The sequence below is a fragment of the Cyclopterus lumpus genome, chromosome 17, assembly GCF_009769545.1.
Source record: "Cyclopterus lumpus isolate fCycLum1 chromosome 17, fCycLum1.pri, whole genome shotgun sequence".
In the NCBI taxonomy this organism is placed as follows: Eukaryota; Metazoa; Chordata; class Actinopteri; order Perciformes; family Cyclopteridae; genus Cyclopterus; species Cyclopterus lumpus.
In genome coordinates this window covers 5,944,197-5,968,231 of record NC_046982.1, presented here as the reverse complement: position 1 = coordinate 5,968,231, position 24,035 = coordinate 5,944,197, and the positions used below count along the sequence as shown (strand labels likewise).

The following is a 24,035-nucleotide window of genomic DNA, read 5'->3' as shown; positions in this document are numbered from 1 at the left end:
TATAATTATTATGTTATTTGTAAATGCCATGTATGTGGACACATACATAAATAAAGATGATTCTGACTGACACTCTCAAACTAGCTCCAACCAAAGTCAGTTTCAGAAGAGGTTATGAACACAATCAGAATCAGCTTTATTGGCCATGTGTGCGAACATACAAGGAATTTGAGTTTTTTCCAATGCTCTCAGCGTAGATACATTGTAATAAACAAAAAACAGGTAAGCATAACCATTTGTACAAATATATGTATATATATATATATGAACACAAAACAGATCAACAATGACAACAAAATGGAGGAAATTGTGTTTATTTTTACATTGTGTGAATTTAGAAAAAGTGGCCGTTCAAACAACAGTCGTCTTATTTCTGTTCTGTCTCATAATCATATGTTGCGTAATGCGTCCTGCGCAGACAGCTCACCGTGAGTTTGGAGCATGGCGCACTTTTACGCGCAGAGAGAAATCAAATCAATCTTTTTTTTTACGTCAGGTTGGATTCCCAAAGGGAGTTTGTGGGAGCAACAGTCGGTCATAAACAGAGTGGGTTCAACCACCACTGATTGTTTTAGGACGTTGTTGTTGTTGTTGTTTGTGTGTGACGTGGAGAAACAGGATTTTATGGTCTGACTTTCAAAAGGCTAAATAATATAGTGTCAGTGCAGAATATGGTGATGGTATTTTCCAACATAAAGCTACTTAAGGAAAAATCCAAACCCGGATGTCAAGGGGTGTAAAGCTGAGCGCTGTGTTCAACAGGAGTACATGGACCAGCGCTTTGACGTGCTCAAGGAGCAAATCGGAGAATCCATCGAGTCTGTAAACAAACTGCAGGAAGACATCAAACGTGAAGTAAGCTGCGTTCACTTAATCGTCTGTCTGTGATTGTATTGAACTCTTTAAGGGTTCTGCTCCAACATGCATGTTCCCCCCTCACAGAAACGGACGGGGAACCCGTTCGTCCCGTCCCTCAGCGGTGTCACAGTGGTGCTGTTCTGTCTGTGGCTCATCGTTCTGTATTACGGTGAGGTGATGGTGATGGTGGTGATGATGATGATGATGCCACTCGTGTGGAGCCTGTCTTGCATGTATGAGGGTCCACTCACCGACGTCGTCTCTTCTCGTTCCCCCATCCAGCGTACAACTACTCCGTGGAAATCCAGACGCTCACCGACGCGCTGGAGGAGCAGCAGAACCGCGTGCGTCACATTTACTCCACCATTGTGGGTAAGAAGGCCGGCTGGTGTGTTCAGCACATCTTGTTTCGGGGTTGTGTGTCAATGTGGCTGTTGAAGGAATGAGTCAACATTTTTGGGAAACACGCCTATTTGTATTAAAGTAAGTCGTGGTTTCACAGGACGTTATGACCAACTGGTCCTTGGTCGGACTCGGTGCCTCAAGATGAAGTCAACTTGTGTCTGATCTGATTCTCCACTTGCAGGGCTGCACTTGGATAATCTTTTCTTTTTCTTTATCCCTGCATAGAACACTTGGTCACTCATCCAATACAGAGCCACACGCATACGGAGACGGAGGATCGAGGTACAAAATACGATCTCTTGAAACTTTGGAACAGTAAACTTAGTTAACGACGGGTTTGAGTTGGAGTATCCTGACCGGCCTGAAGAAGATGCCATCGGATCATGTGCCTTATGAATATTACCATTACGCAGACAGTGTGTTCACAGCCACATTAATATTCTGGTTTTGAGCATACTTGTGAAGATGGTTATTACCATCACCGTTAATATTCTAATATCCAGGTTTCCGATTGTCTGCATCGTTTCTGTAACCACGAAGTTCCCTCAATAGTTGAGGCTGAAGCCCGTTTGGTTTCTGGCTCCCTGGACTCTGCTGCCTTTACTCCTCTGGTTTAGTTTCATCAGTTATGAGAGCAACAATATAATTATAGTTAATCACTTTTTTTTCAGCGTGAACATGTTTGTTTTGCTTTTCTCACTGATTATTTGATTTGAGGACCTCTAAAGAATGTTTGTAAAAAAGTTGTATTTAATATTAAAAATACAATTAAAATGACTTTACAGAGAAAAACAAACAAACTCCCAATTTACAATAAACACGTAAACACTGTTTACAAAAAACAACAACAACTTTTTTCTGTGATTGGGCTGCTCCTTACATGGTCTGATTCATTTCCAAGCGCCAGGCCTTGAATATAGTGCTGGAAGAGGAAACAGAAAGTTCAGAAAAGTCTTGAACACAAAAGTCATTTAAGTGGCCGTTTCAAACCTCTGTACACACCTGCAGTGAGTGGCCACACATTCGTTGCTGCAGTATTCGTTGTCCCATTCTGGGCTCTCCATGGCTGCGTTGGTGCAGCCCGCCCTGATGCACATGCTTCTCAAAGCCCTGGCATCGCCGGACCCAGTCTCTTTCTGAAAAGAAAGAGCAGGAAATACATGGGAGAGCATCATTAATATTGGGGACCCAGTTCATTTTTAATTATTGTTTTTCAACTTTATATCAAAGTGAATGTTTTTTTTGCCAGACCAAGAGAAAAAAGATTTCATGTCACAGTCAACAGATAGAAAACACACAATAACTGATTGCGCAACATTTTATTTAATTATTCTATGTATAGCCCTTTTATTGCGTTTTGTTTTTGTTCTTATAAATCAATAAATATAATTTTGAATTATAAAAAAGAAAGAAATAAGTTGTTATTGTTAATAGTTGTTTAAAACACGTTATAACAATAAATAACCACAAAGAAAAAAGAATAACATTAAATATGATTGTCATGTTTGTTTTTAGTAAAAAAAAGAAAACACTTTGAATCTGTAGACGACTTCCCATATTATTATTACCATTTGATGACAATTGCTCATATACTGTAAGCCTAAATAAGTATATTTATTATGTTGAACAAAGGTTAAATGTTATTTCACAAGTTTGAAAAAGTGCCCCTAATTTTTTTGTAAATGCCCCTGGATTTCAGTCAGTGGGGGCAAACATTGCCCCCGAAGAAATATGTAAATTTCCTACCCTGGGTGGAGATGTAGCGGTGATGGCCACGGGGTCACGTAGCTTGGAGCTTCCCTTGCTTTGCCTTGAGCGTCTCTTGCGGGGTTTGGCCTGCAGCGGGGGTGGTTGGCAAGAGGCACCCGACTCCACCAGCGTGGGCTACAAAGCATGAAATATGAATGAAAATCCCACACAGCTATTTTATTATTTTTTTATTTAATTAAAAAAATATATATATGTATTTTCATAATTAAAAGTTATATCTATTTTATAATGTAATTGTATTTCACAAATACACTACATGTATTATAATTATTTTTCCCTATTAGCTTATTTTCTCATTGCGTTATCGTTATCCAATCACAGCGCATGTTAATGGTCACGCGGACCGTGTGACCAATCACACGTCCAGGCTTCTAGAAGGCTCTCTCAAGTATTTTAAACGGTTTAAAATAGGAGCTGGATGAGGAAGATTATTTTGAATGTTATTTGTGTCCAGAATGATATTGTTTTTGTCTCTTTTGTATTTAGTTTTGGTCTATTTTGTTTTTGTCTCTTGTATTTAAATAAATATGTATCATCTTTTCAAAGATTTGCAGTCATATTTTTTGCTTTAGGTTAACAATGTAGCTTTTCAATCATCAATACTTGTGTTTTTAGTTGTAATATAACTCTTACTCTGCACTGTGTTTATGATAGTAATTGTGTGTGTGTGTGTGTGTGTGTGTGTGCGTGCATAATTGTTCAATTTCATGCACAAGCTGGTGTTTTTCAACTGACTGCCATGAGAAGAGTTTAACAAAACATCCAGCAGGTGGTGGTATAGACTCAAATGGAAACTAAGGAGCTTTTATTGCATAGTTTGGAGAATGTTGAAGCGTGATAGCTTATTGTGAAGAACAGAACTACGATCCCGGATATGTTGACAGCATTTTGGTGACCCTGTAACAAGTTAATATCCCCGAAAAACCAGAAGCGCCGTGTGTTTACTACGACAGTAGTTTGGCCGGATCAGGTCAAGAGCAGCGCACGGCTAATTTACCGGCGTTAGCGTCCTTTTACTCGCTCTAGTAAAGGCAAAGCTAGCTCAAATAATTAAAACGATATTTAGCTCGAAAGGAAAGAAGTTAAAGCTTAGTTTAACACTATTAAATCAACTGAAAACGTGATACAATCATTTTTATCAATATTTTAAGTGACATTTTATTCAAACGTTAGCTAAAATCTGCCAGAGATAGGACACACAATTAGTTAATTAATATCGTTACTTCTGATGTTAATAATATTTGATTGGCTCGTTATTTTCAGTGTACAGTGTTTTAGTCCCCCCTTTTTGTTGATTTTTTTCGTCATGTTTTGTTATAAATAAATGTGACTGGTTCTTTTAAGAACTTGTTCTTGTCCTTGTGTTGATTACGTTGATGTGACTATGCATTGTCCGTTAATGAAGCAGCATCCCGTCATACGCGTATTTATGGATCTGCACTCTGCAGTTAGTGTATTTTTAGGTGTTGCGCTTCATGTAACATTTTATTTCACTTGTCAAATATGAGGCGTTTACACGAAACAAATAATAACGTGTAGCGGTGGCGTCATAATGAGGTGATTAGGGTCCGAAATGCACGGCCCGACACTGGATGATAGTCACCGTTAAATATCCAACCGGTCAAAGACGACCGTTTCACTGAAGCCTGGTGACGTCGGGTTACCTTGTTCTCCTCGGAGTGTCGATCGTCAGCTTGGCTGTCCAGAAACTCCATTTTGAGACTATAACCAAAATATACGTAGAAAAATATTTTAAGAAGGTGTTTAAAATCCCCATGTCCGAATAATAGCGAGTGGCGCCTTCACGGGTTGTCGTGGAACGTGTAACTGTTCCGTTAAACACGTAAGTTAGCGGCACTTAAGGTCTACTTAATACATATATAACGTTATGACGGTCGTATTTATTAACTTTCTGCCAGCTATGTGACTCGCTCAGCCAGTAAAATATCAGATTCACATGAAACGGCAGCCACCAGTTGATCTAAAGACCTCTTCATATTTACGACAATGTTGGATTGTTTTTTCTATTTACATGTACGAGCAAAGAAAAGGCCCTGAAGGCAACACCGACTTCAAGCGGGAACTCCAGCTCGTGCGCTCTCCTTCCTCTCCAAAGGACATTTGTGGAAAGAGACCTAAACTGGCTTCACTACAATACATCACTTCATACCTTGTAAACTCACTTTTTGTGGAATGTTACAACCAGTTAGCCTGGTTGAGACCTTCAAAATCACCAAATCAATGCTCACTGGCATGCTTTTCTCGAGGGAGCATCAAAAGGAAGAAACGTGTACCACTCCCTCAAGAAAAGAATCAAACTTTTCATTAGTGCTCATGCTGACTTAAACTCTTAACGCTCTTAAATAAAAACGAAGAAATACCATTTATATAATAGATACCATTAATGTACATTGACAATAAATGCTAAAATATGATGTAGTGACCCCGTTGCCTATCAACGTAAGTCCACTATGGTTGCTTCCAGGTAAGTTTGACGTGTGTAGTAACTAGATGCAATATCCAGGGTTTGAATTCGAAAGGTTATTTATTCACAGTATTGTACAACTTTTCCACTTGAACCAAAACATGAAAGTAATCAAACCATTCCTATGCCGGACACTGTTTAGCCTCATACGGTCAAAGACTGTGTGCTCCTGCCAGTCAAGCAACACCTGGCCTCAGTGTTCCTCCTGATTATATTGGGCTGTCTTAATTGACAGCTGCCGCCCTACGCCCCCTAGTGGTGGGAGGTCCAACAAAAACGCAAACAAATAAAATGGCTCTTACACACCGGCCCCTAATTGTGGTGGACAGTAGACAAAACAATTATATACAATTTTTACATAAGGAGCCATTACAGTAGAAACAAAAAAGTACTGTCTGAAAAGGTCGACCATATAAAATACCTTGTAACCCATATCCCTTTATCTCAGAACCTTGTTTGTGGGCTCGTTGTGACCACTTTTCTCCTTCAGACGTCTTCTTTTTAATGAACTGACGTGCTGTTTAATCACTGGTTCTTCCACCTTGTCAACGACAATCTGATTAACAGTAGCAGCAGGGCAGCCAGTCTGACCCTGCTCACTGTTTCCATGAAGTGGTCCAGTTGTACCCCTGACATTGACAGGTAACATTGAAAGGATGCCGTTACTGTCCACGGCCCCTGTATGCCGACAAGTAGAGACAGTCGTGCCACTTACGGACGGTTCCTTTAACTTATCTTTGCCTTTGCCTCTTTCCTGACTTCCAATGTGCAGAATGCTTGGATGATTTTGGTTGCAGACATCACAACGTAAGCGGTGATTGCAACTCATGCTCATGTGTCCAATGCGCAGGCAACCAAAGCAAGCTCCTTTTCCTTTTAGGAAATCCAATTTCTCCCGATGCGTTCTTTTCCTTAATTGTGGATAGTGCTCCAATGCATGTCCATGCTTGCAATACAAACAGGAAACATTTACAATTGTATGTGACGTACTTCCTGTTTGAGTCTACACGCTTCTCCTGCTTTCACTTACAGCTGGTTCAGTACCCATAAACACAGCAGTTGCAAAACAACTTTTGAACTGTGGCTTTACCTTGATGTCTTGTTTATTTACACCTTGTGTGTCCTGGATGTCACCAAAAATAGGATCAGAAACTACTTTGACCTGGTACTCAATAAATTTGACAATGTCTCTAATACCAGGTCTAAGACCATGGGTTCCAGAGATGTCACATGCAGTTGTTCTCCATTTCTCTCTGAGCTTGTAAGGAAGTTTCTGTGTTATTGTTTTCATGTTTGCTGGCATGTTGAGGTCATCCAAGTACTGCAGGTCTTCCATAGCGTTGCAACACTCTCTTAAGCACAGTGCCTACGCTTGTAGCCCTTTAGCATCTTCTGCCTTAACAGCAGGCCATCCAATGATTTTGTCCACATACGCAGCTGCAACCTTTAATTCATTGCCAAAGTGTGTTCTAAGAAGGTCTTTGGCCTCAGAATACCCTCTCTCTGGAGCCATATGCTGGCAGCTACGCACCAGTTCTCGAGGCTGCCCCCTAGTGAATTGCTCCAGGTAATATAAGCAGTCTCCTCTGTTAGTTTTAGCTTCCACACAATGCTCGAAAGCTCTGATGAATGGTCTAAATTTAAGAGGATCTCCATCAAAAGTAGGTATTTCTCTGTGTGGAAGACAATGAGAGTTCTGTGTCCGGACGAGGAGGGCCATTAATTCATTTTGTCTTTGTAGCAGATTGTAAAGCTCTCCAGGTATTTGAAAATTGCCTTGAGATGGCATTGTTTGCTGACCACCAGGGTTTACATCCGGTTGATGTGATTCTATTTGGTCAGATGTTTGCCACTTGTAGCTCGTCTGAATAACCACTTTTTCATGTTTGTGTTTGTTTGCTTCCATTGATGTTGCCACTGTTGATGGAGCCAGTGAATATTTCTGCTGAGATGATTCCTGTTGTTTGTATTGTTCAGCAAGAGGGTTGAGTGCTGTTCCTTTTTTGAAATAAGAGTCCATTCCATCGGAGTGTGCATTTGAAACATTGTCTTGTTTCAACACTGCTAATTTAAGTGTCAACTTCCAGTTGCTCCCTTTCCCTCCTCAGTTGCTCCTCTTGCGCCTCCAAAGCACGTTTCCTCTGTAGCTTTCCTCTGTAGCGCTGCAGCACGTGTCACGAGTGCAGCCCTTCCTGCCTCTGCTTGAAGCCTTGTGGACGATGTCGTAGACCTGCTGCCTGTTGAGGCTTTACTTGAGCGACCTGAGTGGTCGCTGGAAGAAATGGATTCGACATTTGAAACACTGTCCTGAGGCTCCACATTAACCTCATCAATAGACTTCAATACTTCAGTATCGGGGTGACTTTCCCTGTAAACTAACCATTTGTTTACCTAGACCTTGACAGTGCGCATTTAAGTTATACCACACTTCCTGCCTTCCCACCTCCTCTTTAGGTAACAACATCATCAACATTTCATGTTTTACTCTTGCTTCATTACAGAGAACGTTAAACTTTTCAAATGTACCTTTTACCTCTGTCGTAACTTTTATTACCAATCAAACCCAAAATTACCTTTTTGAGGTTGTGTGCTCTTTGCAGCTTCATCTTTCTTTCTTTTTGCAGACTCATCATTTTGTCCATGAGCGCTTTTTCTGTTAATCTAACAGTCCGCTTTTTGACGGAGTAATCCTTCAGAAACCTGAGGCTGTCTCAAGTAGTTCTGAATCGACAGCGTGTTCTTCCATTGTTTATGATGCAGATTCAGTTCTGAATGTTCACTTAGTTCTTACAGTCACCACCGCGGTGTACAGTCATGTGCGCACGTAATCGCCACAATGTCCTTCTTCGTTGGAGGTAGCGCTACACGTACCTTTGGCCGGCATACAGGTGTCGTGACGCTCTCTTTCCTACGTGAGTGAACAGCCGCGCCTCTGCCGCTCTAACCGCACCATCTACCCCGCTCCACTGCCGCACCGCTGCCGCACCGTCTCCCCGCGCTGCTCTCACAGTTGATCGGTCCCTGCACCAGCTGGTCACGGACCGCAATCAAGCGTCTTCAAACCTCCTCCTTTGTTCCTCAAATGAAGCTAGTCTTTGACTTGTGTAGTGACCCCGTTGCCTATCAACGTAAGTCCACTATGGTTGCTTCCAGGTAAGTTTGACGTGTGTAGTAACTAGATGCAATGTCCAGGGTTTGAATTCGAAAGGTTATTTATTCACAGTATTGTACAACTTTTCCACTTGAACCAAAACATGAAAGTAATCAAACCATTCCTATGCCGGACACTGTTTAGCCTCATACGGTCAAAGACTGTGTGCTCCTGCCAGTCAAGCAACACCTGGCCTCAGTGTTCCTCCTGATTATATTGGGCTGTCTTAATTGACAGCTGCCGCCCTACGCCCCCTAGTGGTGGGAGGTCCAACAAAAACGCGAACAAACTGAACAAAATGGCTCTTACAAATGATCTTAAAAATACATTAATCTTCAAGGGCTACTTTCTTTCCCCTTTGCATTAGAGTGGGAGTACATTTGTTTGTGTATTTAGGTGGTGAGGAGGGGGAAGCAGGCCTTTTGTACTAAAACAAAATACAAATTGCACTGAAAGGTTGTTTAATGTAGTTTTAGAAAATGTATATATCACTAGAACATAAATACAGAATAATATCACAACATGGTCATATTACATGAATGCCAGTGAGCATTGATTTGGTGATTTTGAAGGTCTCAACCAGGCTAACTGGTTGTAACATTCAACAAAATGTGAGTTTACAAGGTGTGAAGTGATGTATTGTAGTGAAGCCAGTTTAGGTCTCTTTCCACAAATGTCCTTTGGAGAGGAAGGAGAGCGCGCGGGCTGGACCAAGTAAGAAGTCAAAAACCTACCACTTCCATACGGAATGGGAGGAGGACTTTTGTTTCACAATGTCATATTCGAAGTGCGTTTGCCTCATCTCCCAGTCTACCATTGCTTTTCCGAAGAAGAAAAATGTGGAGCGGCATTTTCGGACTGTTCACAAAAACTACGACACTGACTTCCCTCCGAAAAGCGAGCTGAGAAAGAAAAAGGTGAAGAAACTAAAATCCCAGTTGTCCGGACAGCAGTCATTTTTCTCACAGCTGACCACAAAAGCGAAGGCAGCCACCGAAGCGTCATTCCGGGTGAGTCACTTCATTGTTACGCACAAGAAGTCCTTCCAAGATTTATTGCTACACACTGACGTGAGATGGCTTAGTCAAGGGAAATTCCTGCAGAGATTTCGAGAGCTCTGTGGAGATTAAGGGTTTTTTTCCGTGTTGCTAAACATGCAGAATACAACCAACTAAATGACGATCAGTTAGCTGAAGACAAAACCGTGGTTGATATGATCAGCTCAGTTAATGCTTTCAAACGGAAAATGCAACATCTGTCCTCAAAGATGCAGCGCCATGATTTGGCGAACTTCCAGAACCTTGCATCAGAACTGGAGATGCAAGGCAAGGCGTGTGTGAAACTTGATAATGCACGCTACACAGAGCAGATTGTTTGTCAGAATTTGACAGACGCTTTCAAGACTTTGCTTTACTGGAGCCAGTCGCTACATTCATGTGCTACCCTTTTCGAGAAGATGCTGAGGTTGATTCACTTGCATCAAAAATTGCAACACTGTTTCACCTGAACTCATCTGGAGTGGAGGATGAGATTTTGACACTACAAGCTGACATTCAGCTTAAGTCCAGGGCTCATGGACAATTCTGGAACTTACTCACAGAGGAAAAGTACCCCAACATGAGAAAATGTGCTACCTCCTTGACTGCATTATCTGGAAACATCTCTACTGCGATTACAGCTGTGGCTCTGGGCTCACCAGCAATTTTTTTTGTTGACTTTTTGATACCGACATATTTTTTAATGTGTTTTCTTTACAAGCTAGTAAAAAGGTAACCATACAGAAGTTTTATTTATTACTATTATAGATGAATATACCAGTATCATATTTGTGGTATTGGTATTGCGGACCTATTGTTCTTAAAACGTTTATTATTAATACCGTACGAGTTTTTGCCGCAATCTATATTCTTAATCAGATCAGTTTATAATTTTCAACTAACAAGATGGCCGCTTGATGGCAGCCTCGATTTTTCGCTCTTGTGTTTTTCACATTTTTTTTGCCTGTTTGTTTAGTTTGTTAGCTCTGTGGTTACAAACACTAGAGTAGCACCTTGAATATATGTGAACACTCGACTAACCTCAACTGAACTCAAACTCAGAGTAATTAGCCCGCTAGCCCCAGGACTCCCGGGTTTGGTCCAATTGCTGTTTTTGTCCTGCAACTGGAACGGCTAGTCTTCTCACCCCTGGCTGCCACGTCGCTAGCCATCACGAGCCCACCTGTTTACCCTGCCGGGATCTTTCCGTTCCGGCTTGGTGAGCAGACCTGGGTTGGTCTCCGCTAGCCACCACTGCACCAGGTTGACCTCCATTCTCCGGGCAGGATCGTCAGGCTAACGGGCTGGTAGCCCGTCTAGGCTACCACTCTCTCCTCACCGGACTGCTGGCATCTTCCCGCTGGTATGCTGTGGATCATCTCGCTTATTCTCCTGGGCTGCACATCGCTTCTCATCTCGCGGACGGCGGGCTCTTGGTCACAGGCTGGCGCTAGCTTAACGCTACTACTCCCCTCCCGGACCATGCCGCCGCTGTACTCCGTGTCGGAGCTTCGCGGCTTTGATAACCACCTGCGCCCGGACTGCATGGACATTCTGAAACAACATGGAATACTTCGCCGAGGCCATCCTTCACACAGAGGCTCTGGCCGCATGTTCACCTACAACTTCACGTCCCAAAACTCCATCCCATCCCTATGGTCCTGTCGCAATCGTACTTCCTCGTTACGTCATCACAACAAACCACACGTGAATCGGTCCAATCTCCTTCCCCTTCCTCAGTCCTCACAGCCTATCACAACGCAACGTCACCTGAAACTGGCCTTGCTCAAGACCCGCTCACTCAATAACAAAAGCCTCATTCTGAATGAATTCATAACGGACAGTAATCTTGATTTTCTCTGCCTCACTGAAACAAGGCATAAACCCCTGGACTATTTCTCACTAAACCAGACCACCCCCACAGGATTCACATACACAGATAAACCTCGTCCAGAGGGGTGGGGAGGTGGTGTTGTTGCTGTCTACCGGGAGGACATTAAAACAACCACCATTCCCATTTCTGCCGTTCATTCTTTTGAACATATTGCCTTCAAACACTCTGGTTCGACTCCTCTGGTAATTGCTGTTATTTACCGCCCCCCACAGCCAAACCCCTCCTTCCTCTCTGACTTCTCTGATTTTCTGACCCAGCTCTGTGCAATTTCACATGCCGTTCTCCTCCTTGGTGATTTTAACATCCATATTGATGACACTGAATGTAAATCTGCTTCAGAATTCCTAGAACTGCTACAATGCTTCAACTTCACACAACACATCAACTTCCCCACTCACAGCCGAGGTCACATCCTGGATTTGGTCTGCTCCACTGGTCTCACAATACTCAACCTCAATATCTCCGACCACCTGGCTATCACCATGGACATTGGGATCCCTATCCCCATCCCAAGAACCAAGCGCAAAATATCCTTCAGAAATCTCAAAATTATTCTAACTATCTAACTATTCTAACTAACTCTTTCAGCCTCTCTTGCCAGTACCACGTCGGCCTACCCTTTCCCACCGTCTGAAGATCCCTCCGATCTCGTAAATTACTACAATAACACACTCTCCTCCTGTCTTGATCAGCTTGCTCCCATTAAAACCAAAACTATCTCATTCACTCACTCAGCTCCCTGGTATACTACTGATCTCCACCACATGAAATCCCGTAAGTGCAAGCTTGAAAGACTCTGCAGAAAAACTGGTTTAACAGTCCATCTCCAAGCCCACTCTGACTACCTTCAACAATACAAAGACGCTCTCATCTCAGCCCGGACCACCTACTACTCACACCTCATACACGTTGGCTCCTCCAACCCAAAGGCTCTCTTCTCAACCATAAACAAGCTTCTCAAACCCAGGGACAACACCTCCAAATCCTTTACAGTCGACAAGTGCAACTCTTTCCTTTCACTTTTCAATACAAAAATTTACAATTTACAGCAACCTGAAGACCTCACCCACCCTTTCCATTTCGCCACCCCCTCTCCCCATATTCACCCCTCAGCCCCTTTCTCAGTTCTCCCCTGTGTCCCTTTTGGAGCTCTCTTCATTCACAACAGGAATGAGAAGCTCCACCTGTATTCTGGATCCCATACCATCCACTCTCACCAAGGAATGTCTCCCAGCCATCGCTCCACTCATCATAGCAATAATCAACTCCTCCCTCAACTCCGGCTCAGTCCCCGACACACTTAAACTGGCTGCTGTCACCCCCATCCTCAAGAAACCTGGACTCGACCCTCAGACCATGAGCAATTTCCGGCCCATCTCAAATCTTCCCTTACTGTCAAAAATACTGGAATGCGTCCTCGCTGCACAACTCAAAACCCACCTCATTTCCAATGATCTGTTCGAGCCATTTCAATCTGGTTTCCACTCACAGCACAGCACCGAAACAGCCCTTCTCAAAGTCACCAATGACCTCCTCCTCTCCTCAGACTCTGGCCACCTCAACATTCTCCTTCTCCTGGATCTCACTGCAGCCTTCGACACCATCAACCACAACATCCTTCTCTCCCGCCTCGAATCGTCCCTCAACATCACCGGAACTGCTCTCTCCTGGCTCCCTCTTGGAAACATCATACGTCATCACGGTCTCCTCTTCCACTGCTACGCTGATGATGTCCAGCTCTACATCTCCACAAAGGCCATTACCACTACTACTCACTCCACTCTGACCAACTGCCTCACTGACATTAAATCATGGATGCAAACCAATTTTCTCAAACTCAACTGTGATAAATCGGATATGATCATCATCGGCCCCAAATCTCTCACCAAAACCAGTCACAACTTCTGCCTCACCATTGACAACTCCACTGTCTCCCTCCCCTCACATCCGGAACCTCAGAGTCATGTTTGACAGCAACCTCTCATTTGAACATCACATCAAACAAATCACCAGAACCTCCTTCTTCCACCTAAAAAACATTGCCCGTCTCCGCCCATCACTTTCCTCATCTGCTGCTGAAACTTTAATCCACGCCTTCATCACCTCCAGAATTGACTATTGCAATAGTATTCTTTATGGCACATCTTCCAAAATCCAAAACAAACTCCAATACATCCAGAACTCTGCTGCTCGCCTGCTCACCCACTCCCGTTCCCGTGATCACATCACCCCTGTTCTCCAGAGCCTTCACTGGCTCCCCGTCCCACAACGGATCCAATACAAAATCCTTCTCCTCACTCACAAAGCCCTCCATAATCAGGCCCCCTCCTACCTCACCGACCTGCTCCACCACCACACTCCATCAGGCCCCCTCCTACCTCACGACCTGCTCCACCACCACACTCCATCAGGCCCCCTCCTACCTCACCGACCTGCTCCACCACCACACTCCATCAGGCCCCCTCCTACCTCACCGACCTGCTCCACCACCACACTCCATCAGGCCCCCTCCTACCTCACCGACCTGCTCCACCACCACACTCCATCAGGCCCCCTCCTACCTCACCGACCTGCTCCACCACCACACTCCATGAGGCCCCCTCCTACCTCACCGACCTGCTCCACCACCACACTCCATCAGGCCCCCTCCTACCTCACCGACCTGCTCCACCACCACACTCCATCAGGCCCCCTCCTACCTCACCGACCTGCTCCACCACCACACTCCATGAGGCCCCCTCCTACCTCACAGACCTGCTCCACCACCACACTCCATCAGGCCCCCTCTTACCTCACAGACCTGCTCCACCACCACACTCCATCAGGCCCCCTCCTACCTCACCGACCTGCTCCACCACCACACTCCATCAGGCCCCCTCTTACCTCACAGACCTGCTCCACCACCACACTCCATCAGGCCCCCTCCTACCTCACCGACCTGCTCCACCACCACACTCCATCAGGCCCCCTCCTACCTCACAGACCTGCTCCACCACCACACTCCATCAGGCCCCCTCCTACCTCACCGACCTGCTCCACCACCACACTCCATCAGGCCCCCTCCTACCTCACCGACCTGCTCCACCACCACACTCCATGAGGCCCCCTCCTACCTCACCGACCTGCTCCACAACCACACTCCATGAGGCCCCCTCCTACCTCACCGACCTGCTCCACCACCACACTCCATCAGGCCCCCTCCTACCTCACCGACCTGCTCCACCACCACACTCCATCAGGCCCCCTCCTACCTCACCGACCTGCTCCACCACCACACTCCATCAGGCCCCCTCCTACCTCACCGACCTGCTCCACCACCACACTCCATGAGGCCCTATCCTACCTCACCGACCTGCTCCACCACCACACTCCATGAGGCCCCCTCCTACCTCACCGACCTGCTCCACAACCACACTCCATGAGGCCCCCTCCTACCTCACCGACCTGCTCCACCACCACACTCCATCAGGCCCCCTCCTACCTCACCGACCTGCTCCACCACCACACTCCATCCCGTCGGCTCCGCTCCTCTGATGATCTCCTGTCCATCCCACATAGGACCAAGCACCGGACGTGGGGGGACAGAGCCTTCTCCATATCACCCCCCTCCCTCTGGAACTCTCTCCCCAAACTCATCCGAGACTGCACTGATCTTTCCTCATTCAAATCGCAAATCAAAACCCACCTGTTTAGAACTGCTTTTAATGTGTGATTGTTTGTTTGTTTTTTATTAGGGTCCGAGCGACTCAGAAAGTCCCTATTTGTTTTATTTGTTTTACCTGTATTTTAGTTATTCTTATTTATTTATTTTTAGCTTTTATGATGTTATAATTATGTGAAGTGTCTTTGAGTATCATGAAAAGTGCTATATAAATTCAATGCATTATAATTTTGGTCAAATCAAAAGACCGTAGGTATAAAAGCTTAAATGTATATTGATCAGATCTTTTGAGTCATCTTGACTGGAAATGACGGGACCAGCCTTTATTGTAGAGAGATCATTTGAGGCCCGCCGCTATTACGGAATTTAAGGTAATGTTTCTCCCGTCGAACAGGGAAATGCCAGAGATTGAACAATGTTACGGTTTGGGCAGCGCCTTGGCTCCTGGCCACAGTCTGCCCATATTTATATTATTGAGGAGAAGATCCGGGCGCGACGTGTTGATTAATGTCTTCACCTTAAATGATGAACGCTTGAAGTTAAATGAATGCGGAGCGGGCATTTTAGAGATTCACATTTAGTAGTAGAATACCTGAATGTGAGTAATTAGCTGAATACGTGATTGGCTGAATTGTATATTGATCAGATCTTTTGAGTCATCTTGACTGGAAATGACGGGACCAGCCTTTATAGTAGAGAGATCATTTGAGGCCCGCCGCTATTACGGAATTTAAGGTAATGTTTCTCCCGTCGAACAGGGAAATGCCAGAGATTGAACAATGTTACGGTTTGGGCAGCGACTAGGCTCCTGGCCGCAGTCTGCCCATATTTATATTATATCGAGGGAGAAGATCCGGGTGCGACGTGCTGATTAATGTCTTTACATAGAATGATGAAAGATTGAAGTGAGGGAGCCGCTGGCACAAAGAGCCGGCCGCAGGGAATGCTTTTGCGTCAGGAGATTAAGGATATCCGGCCCTAAGGCGTGCGCGGATGGCACTATTGTGGGATTTAAGGTAATGTTTCTCCCGTTGAACAGGGAAACGCCAGAGACTGAACAATGTTACGGTTTGGGCAGCGACTAGGCTCCTGGCCGCAGTCTGCCCATATTTTATAATAATTAGCTGAATACATGATTGGCTGAATTCTGTATTGATCAGATCTTTTGAGTCATCTTGACTGGAAATGACGGGACCAGTCTTTATAGAGAGATTATTTGAGGCCCGCCGCTATAATGGGATTTACGGTAATGTTTCTCCCATCGAACAGGGAAATGCCAGAGATTGAACAATGTTACGGTTTGGGCAGCGCCTTGGCTCCTGGCCACAGTATGCCCATATTTATATTATATCGAGGGAGAAGATCCGGGTGCGACGTTGTGATTATTGTCTTTACCTTGAAAGAAATTAATGCGGAGCGCGCATTTTAGCGGCATGAATTGTGCATAACAGCAACATGAATGAACTGACGGTAGAGAGACAGTCACATTTAAATTTGACAGCAGCAAGATGATAGGCTAACCATATCATTGTTTCCTTGTGCTTATTGAATAGAGTGGACCAGGTGATCTGCGCGGCTGGTGTTACGATGACAGCGGGTAAAAATGGATTGGCAGGCGTTTGAGGAATAAATGGAGGGCATAAGGGTTTAAATGTAAATTAAGACGTGTGTGTGTGTGTGTGTGTGTGTGTGTGTGTGTGTGTGTGTGTGTGTGTGTGTGAGATACTATCTCAGCCACGGGTGATTCCTCAGTTGCTCCAGGGTGAAACGAATATCCGGGTCCGCACATATGCACGCCTCAAAGAAATCTTTGCCATCTGTAGAGAAAGGAGAAGAAAGGGTGAGGTCCTGTGATCCATCGCAACGTGAACTCAAATGAACAGATTTTTGTGTTTATGTTTTTCTTACTTTCGGAAAGCCAACTGGTCTCCTTCAGCTCCAGAAGGGTGATCGCCGGTGGAGATGCCGCCTTGTGTCGCATGAAGAACAGGACCACTCCGATCTGGTATACTGTCGAGGGTCCCGCTTTGTACTCCTGCCGAGTGAACCACTCTGGGGGGAAGTGAGTACCTAAAATATACAGACATAATAAAAAGTCAGTGAGGAGGAGGAAGAGCTTTGTTTCACCGATGGGTAAAGTTAATAAAGAGCAGGAGTAAAACTGGACTTCTTACCATAAAAGGTGTCATAGGCGTCGTTTTCTCCGCCGAAGCAGCTCAGACCGAAGTCGATGACGCGAACTCGCAGAGCGTTCATGCAGGTCTCAATAAGGAGATTTTCCGGCTTAATGTCCCGGTGGAAAATGTGCTTCTCCTGGAGGTCAATGGCTGCATTCACCAACTGTGTAATTATAATCTGAAAGACAAAAAAGAGAGAGTTGAGGGATCAGAGATGCTTGGACATGTTTTAATGGCTGTGACTCTGAGATGACTACAGCAGCTTACCTTAGCTTCCTTTTCCTTCAAGAAGCCTCCTTTGTCGTCAACGTAGTGGCTGAGGTCTACGGCCGGCATCGGTCTCTCCAGCACCAGGATCAGATCCTTGTCCACAACGTACCAGTCCAGTAGGTCAATGTGTGCTGAATGACGCTCTGATTCGACTCCTAGTTTGTATAGGACAGCGATCTCCATGGGCATCAGGTTCCCATCACTATCTTGGTGAAGGAAGAGCCCTTCGTCTATGTTAACATGCTTGATGGCGACCTACGGGATATACAAACAAGACTTTTTGGTTACACTTCCTGACCGTACTGTGTGTGTGTCTCTGTATGTGTGTGAAAGAACATGTGAAAAACTTACAGGCAGATTATCCTCTCTGCGATAGCCAGCATACACGCATCCAAATCCTCCTTGGCCAAGTTTCTGCTGCAGTTGGTACTTGGCCTTAAACATGGCTGACGGGTCTAGAAACTTGATCTCCTTCTGAACCGGTCCGTCATCGGCGACCGACTTCCTCTTAGCGCTTCTCTCGCTCAGAGCCGCCTCAGGTGCGTTTCTGCTTTCTAGAGATGAGAGAAAAAACATGACATTCACAACACGAACGAAAACAACAAACGATCATTCGATGTCTCTTAAATCATTTATAGATGAATAATAGTTAAAATATGGGGATATAGCTTACCAGTGTCCTCTGAGATGGATGGCAACTCATCGTCACAGAGGATGGGGACCAGTCTCTTGCTTTTCTCCCTCTGTAGGCTTTCCCCATCTTCCGTTTGTTTTCTCTTTAGTCGTCTAGGGACGCCACTAATATCCTTTGAGCTGGATGTCAACTCATTTTCACAGGGGATGGGGACCAGTCTCTTGCTTTTCTCCCTCTGTAGGCTTTCCCCATCTTCTGTTTGTTTTCTCTTTAGTCGTCTAGGGACGACACTAATATCCTTTGAGCTGGATGTCAACTCATTTTCACAGAGGATGGGGACCAGTCTCTTGCTTTTCTCCCTCTGTAGGCTTTCCCCATCTTCTGTTTGTTTTCTCTTTAGTCGTCTAGGGACGCCACTAATATCCTTTGAGCTGGATGTCAACTCATTTTCACAGGGGATGGGGACCAGTCTCTTGCTTTTCTCCCTCTGTAGGCTTTCCCCATCTTCTGTTTGTTTTCTCTTTAGTCGTCTAGGGACGACACTAATATCCTTTGAGCTGGATGTCAACTCATTATCACAGAGGATGGGGACCAGTCTCTTGCTTTTCTCCCTCTGTAGGCTTTCCCCATCTTCTGTTTGTTTTCTCTTTAGTCGTCTAGGGACGCCACTAATATCCTTTGAGCTGGATGTCAACTCATTTTCACAGGGGATGGGGACCAGTCTCTTGCTTTTCTCCCTCTGTAGGCTTTCCCCATCTTCTGTTTGTTTTCTCTTTAGTCGTCTAGGGACGACACTAATATCCTTTGAGCTGGATGTCAACTCATTATCACAGAGGATGGGGACCAGTCTCTTGCTTTTCTCCCTCTGTAGGCTTTCCCCATCTTCTGTTTGTTTTCTCTTTAGTCGTCTAGGGACGCCACTAATATCCTTTGAGCTGGATGTCAACTCATTTTCACAGGGGATGGGGACCAGTCTCTTGCTTTTCTCCCTCTGTAGGCTTTCCCCATCTTCTGTTTGTTTTCTCTTTAGTCGTCTAGGGACGACACTAATATCCTTTGAGCTGGATGTCAACTCATTATCACAGGGGATGGGGACCAGTCTCTTGCTTTTCTCCCTCTGTAGGCTTTCCCCATCTTCAGTCTCTGCTCTATTCACTTCTCCAGGGACGACGTCCTTCTCCTCAGCGTTGAAGAGCTTTCCTAATATTTTGCCCATTATAAGAAGACTGCTGAAGACCTTTCTAACACCTTTCTACTGCTTGTTGCTTTAAGACTGCAGTATATCTAAGGGAACTAACTGAGTGTTCTAGTGCTTTAAGTTCTGTGCCCTTGATCACCGTGTTCCGGAATATGCAAATGAGGGTTTAGAGTAAATTCTGTGTGAACAGTTTATGATTAAAGATGGAGGTATCCACTGAATACATTCATACAGTGCATACAATACTACATGTACAAGCATACAATACTTAATACTGACTCTTTCTCAGTCATCTGGCTGACTTTCCTCTAAACTAATAACATGTACTCAGGTTTTTTATGAATTGTTCATCTTAATCTTAAAGTCAAACACTTTAAAGTATGAATAAAGACAGATTGTTGCTTTCGGTATGTTTTCTGTGGGTCCAGACTGAAATATCTCAACTGTTGAATCCTGATTTTCACTTTTTCTCAATCGCCACCTGCAGGTTCAGTTTTTTAGTTTTTTAGTTGAAATATTTGGATGGAATGCCATGAAATGTGGTGCAGGTATCCATGGTAACCAGCAGAATTCAGTAAATGTACTTCTGCTTTTACACTTGTTTTTTTTGCAGTCTAAGTAAGTCGATTTTACATAATTTCTTAAACCTTTTAACAATGTCCATCAAATATATATAATATTTTCTGTGATTTGTTTGTATATATATATTCTATTGATGTTTTTAAGAAAACCCCAAAACTCTAGTCTGTAAATAATACTTACTGTTCGAGCTATTTATTCAATATTAGTATTTAGTTATGTTATTGACAAGTAGTATTGTTTAATCATTCAGGTTGTTTGCTTATTTAGGTTAGATGTGTTGATGTATTAGAATAGCTTTTTTCTTGTAATAGTTTTTGGTTTAGTTTAATTTTTTATTGTTGTTGTCTAGATATATTTAGTCTCTTGGTTGTTCATTTGTTCGTTAATTGGGTAACACTGTGGGCACCTGTGGTTATATGGAGTAGGCAGGTACAGGACCAGCATGCATGTAGGCCTATGGTTTTTTATCAGCGCAGGAGAGGCAGCGTTAGGAGTTCCTTTGTTCTTTTGTTTGTTTGCTTGTTTTGTTTAGTTAAATAAATTATCAGAAAAACGGAATCCTGAATGGACAATGCTTTCTTTTGGCTGCGTAAACCACAAACCCACCGTGCGTCAGTGGCAATTTTGATTTATGTTTGTTTTTGATTTATTGGACAAATGGCCACTACATAAAGTAAAAAACCTTGCCTTTTGAACTCGAGACGGATCCCGCACCATTGGACGGATCGGGTCGGGTCGGATTTCGGATGGACGGGCAGAACGGATTATTTTATTCATCAACTAAGAGCTCAACCTTCTCACAAGAAACTGGTACGTGACACGACCGCTGTAGAGGACAACGGCCAAACGAGCGGAGTTTAAAAGTCACTGTTCACATCCATGTTTCGTGAAGTTTGAGTGACAGCGGTGAATCGCTGCATAGGATCATTGCGCAATACCTGCGCACCACCATCAGCGGCTTTTATTGATTTAAAAGCCCGACTTCAGTGTGTGATGAAACGGATCGGATCGGCCAGTGAGCACTCTTTCTGTTTGCTGCCCTTCAACCGTATATTTATGTCCGATTGCTGTGCAACAAGCAGTTTAGAAGAAGCGTTCAACATGTCTGACGTTGAGGTGAGTGTGGTTGAATCGCCGTCAGCAAAAAGGAACATTAAATTAACTTCTAAGGGCTTGGGCTTCGGAAATGTGCCACCCAAAGGGGAGTACAACATGTAAACAAGCCAAAAGGTGTTTGGGAAAAACATACGTGCGTTGATGGCATCAAATGAAAATGTCAATTCAGTGACTGCTGAGCTTACTAAGTAAATCACGTGTTACCAAGACGCAAATGAAACGCATGAATCTGTTGTGCACTTACCCTTACCACAAGATGAAGTTGCAAGGCAAAATAAGAACCACGAAGAAAAAATGACAATGTTCTATGATTTCACTGAACAAGTAAAAGGCTGGCTGTCTGAAATGGGTCAACCATATGCAGCCAAATGAAGACCTCAACGACCAGCGTGTCGCAGATGAGATACACCCTGAAGATAGTGCTTCTAACGTGTCAAGGAAAAGGTCAACTCTGTGAGGACACACTCCCAGCTATCACGGATGTCATCAACATCATCAGCAGGCATTGAAGCTAAAGCCGACAGGGCAGCTCTAAAAAGGAAACATTTAATAGAGGATCAAGAGGAACGTTTGGAGAAAGAAAAGTTACGGTTGAGGAAAGAAAAGAAACAATTGGAGCTTGATACAGAATTGGCAGTAACAAATGCAAAGCTTCATGTCTTGGAAATCAATTCATACCGTGTGGTTCAAAATGTTCGGACGGCATGAACTCTTATTTTGAAAGGAACACTTCTCAAAAAGCAATTAAATGAAGTCCCCGTGCCTACACCTTTGTTCCAGTTAACATGGATGAAAGAGATCATGGGTTTTTTGTTTCTGATACCATAACTCAACCACAAGTTGTCAGGCCTAAGCAAAGGCCAGCCACACAAACTGAATGAAAACCAAGCAGGACGTGTGCAACCTCAAGCCCAAACTCTGACTGAGAACTATCAGAATGACATTGTAAATGTTATGCAAAGACGAAATGACATCGCTGCTCTGCTGGTTCAGCAACATCTGTGCTCTGTCCTTCCTGTACGACATATTCCTGTGTTTGATGGAGACCCTCTTCAATACAGGTCTTTCATCAGAGCTTTTGAAAATGGAGTGGAGGAGAAGACAACTAATTGGAGTGACTGTTTACACTTTCTCGAACAATACACCAGGGGGCAGCCAAGAGACCTGGTGTGCAGTTGTCAACATTTACGTTCAGAACAAAGATACCAAAAGAGCCAAAAGTTTTCTAGGAGAGCACTTTGGAAACGAGTACAACATTGCATCTGCCTATATGGAAAAAAATTCTCAGCTGGACACCTGTTAAAAGTGAAGATCTTAAAGCATTAAAATCATTCTCTCTCTTTCTTCGAGGATGCTCAAATCTAACAGAGCAAATGATGCATATGAAGGAACTGGACCTACCATCCATTATGAGGAGCATCATCTTGAAACTTCCTTATAAATTAAGGGAAAGGTGGAGAAATGTTGCTTGTGATCTGCAGGAGCGAAGTGGCCGGAGAGCACTGTTTAATGATCTTGTTGTATTCATTGAAAAGCAGGTCAGAATTGCCTCAGATCCACTTTTTGGAAACAATCCACCAACTTGAAAGCCTCTAGCATTGGTCATTTGACATAAAGGAAAAAGAGAAGCAGTTTTGCCACCAATGTTACTGCAGTAAAAGAAGGAGTCAGTACTCCGTATACAGAAAACAAGACCAAGTCTTTCTCTAGTCACAACTGTCTGTTTTGTTTAAAAAGTTGTCACCCAATGGATAAATGCCCACAGTTTAAAGTGAAAGGACATCGTGATGAGATCGATTTTTATCAAGGAACAGGGTATTTGTTTTGGTTGCCTGAAAGTAGGCCACATAAGCAAAGACTGCAGGAGTCGCTTGGATTGCAATGTGTGTCACCAAAAGCACAGAGGAGTCCTTCATATAGAACAGCAGGATAAAGGAACAGCCTTACATCAACCTCAACAGTCTGTTAGCCCTCCAAGTGTTTCAACTGCAATGTCTCAGATCTGATTAATGTTTAACTCATTAATTAATGTTTACCATTAATTGAAAAGTTTATTCTTGCTGTGTACACATATGGGAATGAATATTAAACTGCCTGTCGTCGTACTGTAACCGAGCGTTCTGGGTTCGTGTGTGAGGTGCACTTATAACATGTTAACAAACGGAGTCGGGAGATCAGACCGGTCGTTCAGCCCACGGCTTCACTCTTTATTTATTTGTTTCCCCAAGTCCAGTTACTTTTTTTTCTCTTTTATTTTGACATTCGTTTTAAGCACTTCCGTTTTCGGATTCAGTGTTATGGTTCATTCGAAAATACCGTGGTTTCTTCGTTTTCTGTTTGAAACCAAAAACGGGAAAACGGAAAACCACTTCCGTTTGCCGTTTTTGTCGTCTGAATCAAAAAACGACAAAACGGAAGTGCTTAAAACGAATGTCAAAATGTCAAATGTCAAAATAAAAGCCAGTGATATATGTTCTAAATTACAGTCTTCTATGAATCAAACGCTTAGCAGGGTAACGTTAGAAGAACATTAATTAATACACAGGAGTAACATACTGAGTATAGCATTCAGAAAAGTCAGTTTGTCGAAAAAATTCTTCAAATGTTTTCAGTATAGTCCAAAAAGTAATAATTTACTATGTCAAAGATGGTCCTATAAAAACCATGACTGTCAAAAAAGTCAGCATATGGCGTTGAAAAGGTCAGCAAATATTGATAGTGTAGTATGTCATGAAAAATCATGGTAAGCTTTAAAAAGTTTTCATTCATGGTATATTAGGTAAAGGTCAAGTCATAG

General features: G+C 43.8%; 2 protein-coding genes across 2 annotated transcripts; both read right to left on the bottom strand.

The window, feature by feature from the left end:
• Positions 1–2,072: 2,072 nt before the first annotated feature.
• Positions 2,073–11,343, bottom strand: LOC117746723 (TOX high mobility group box family member 4-like). The gene is made up of 5 exons (XM_034556025.1): positions 8,390–11,343; positions 4,698–4,755; positions 3,010–3,147; positions 2,266–2,399; positions 2,073–2,185 (listed from the first exon to the last, which is right to left on the bottom strand). The coding sequence occupies exons 2-5, from the start codon at positions 4,746–4,748 to the stop codon at positions 2,140–2,142; spliced, it is 369 nt and encodes a 122-aa protein (XP_034411916.1). The 5' UTR covers positions 4,749–4,755; positions 8,390–11,343; the 3' UTR covers positions 2,073–2,139.
• On the bottom strand, positions 11,023–19,558 carry LOC117746299 (calcium/calmodulin-dependent protein kinase type 1D-like). Its single transcript, XM_034555349.1, has 8 exons — positions 19,499–19,558; positions 18,382–18,892; positions 18,060–18,262; positions 17,706–17,963; positions 17,436–17,616; positions 17,170–17,331; positions 17,000–17,078; positions 11,023–11,260 (listed from the first exon to the last, which is right to left on the bottom strand). The coding sequence occupies exons 1-8, from the start codon at positions 19,556–19,558 to the stop codon at positions 11,023–11,025; spliced, it is 1,692 nt and encodes a 563-aa protein (XP_034411240.1).
• Between the last annotated feature and the right edge of the window lie 4,477 nt (positions 19,559–24,035).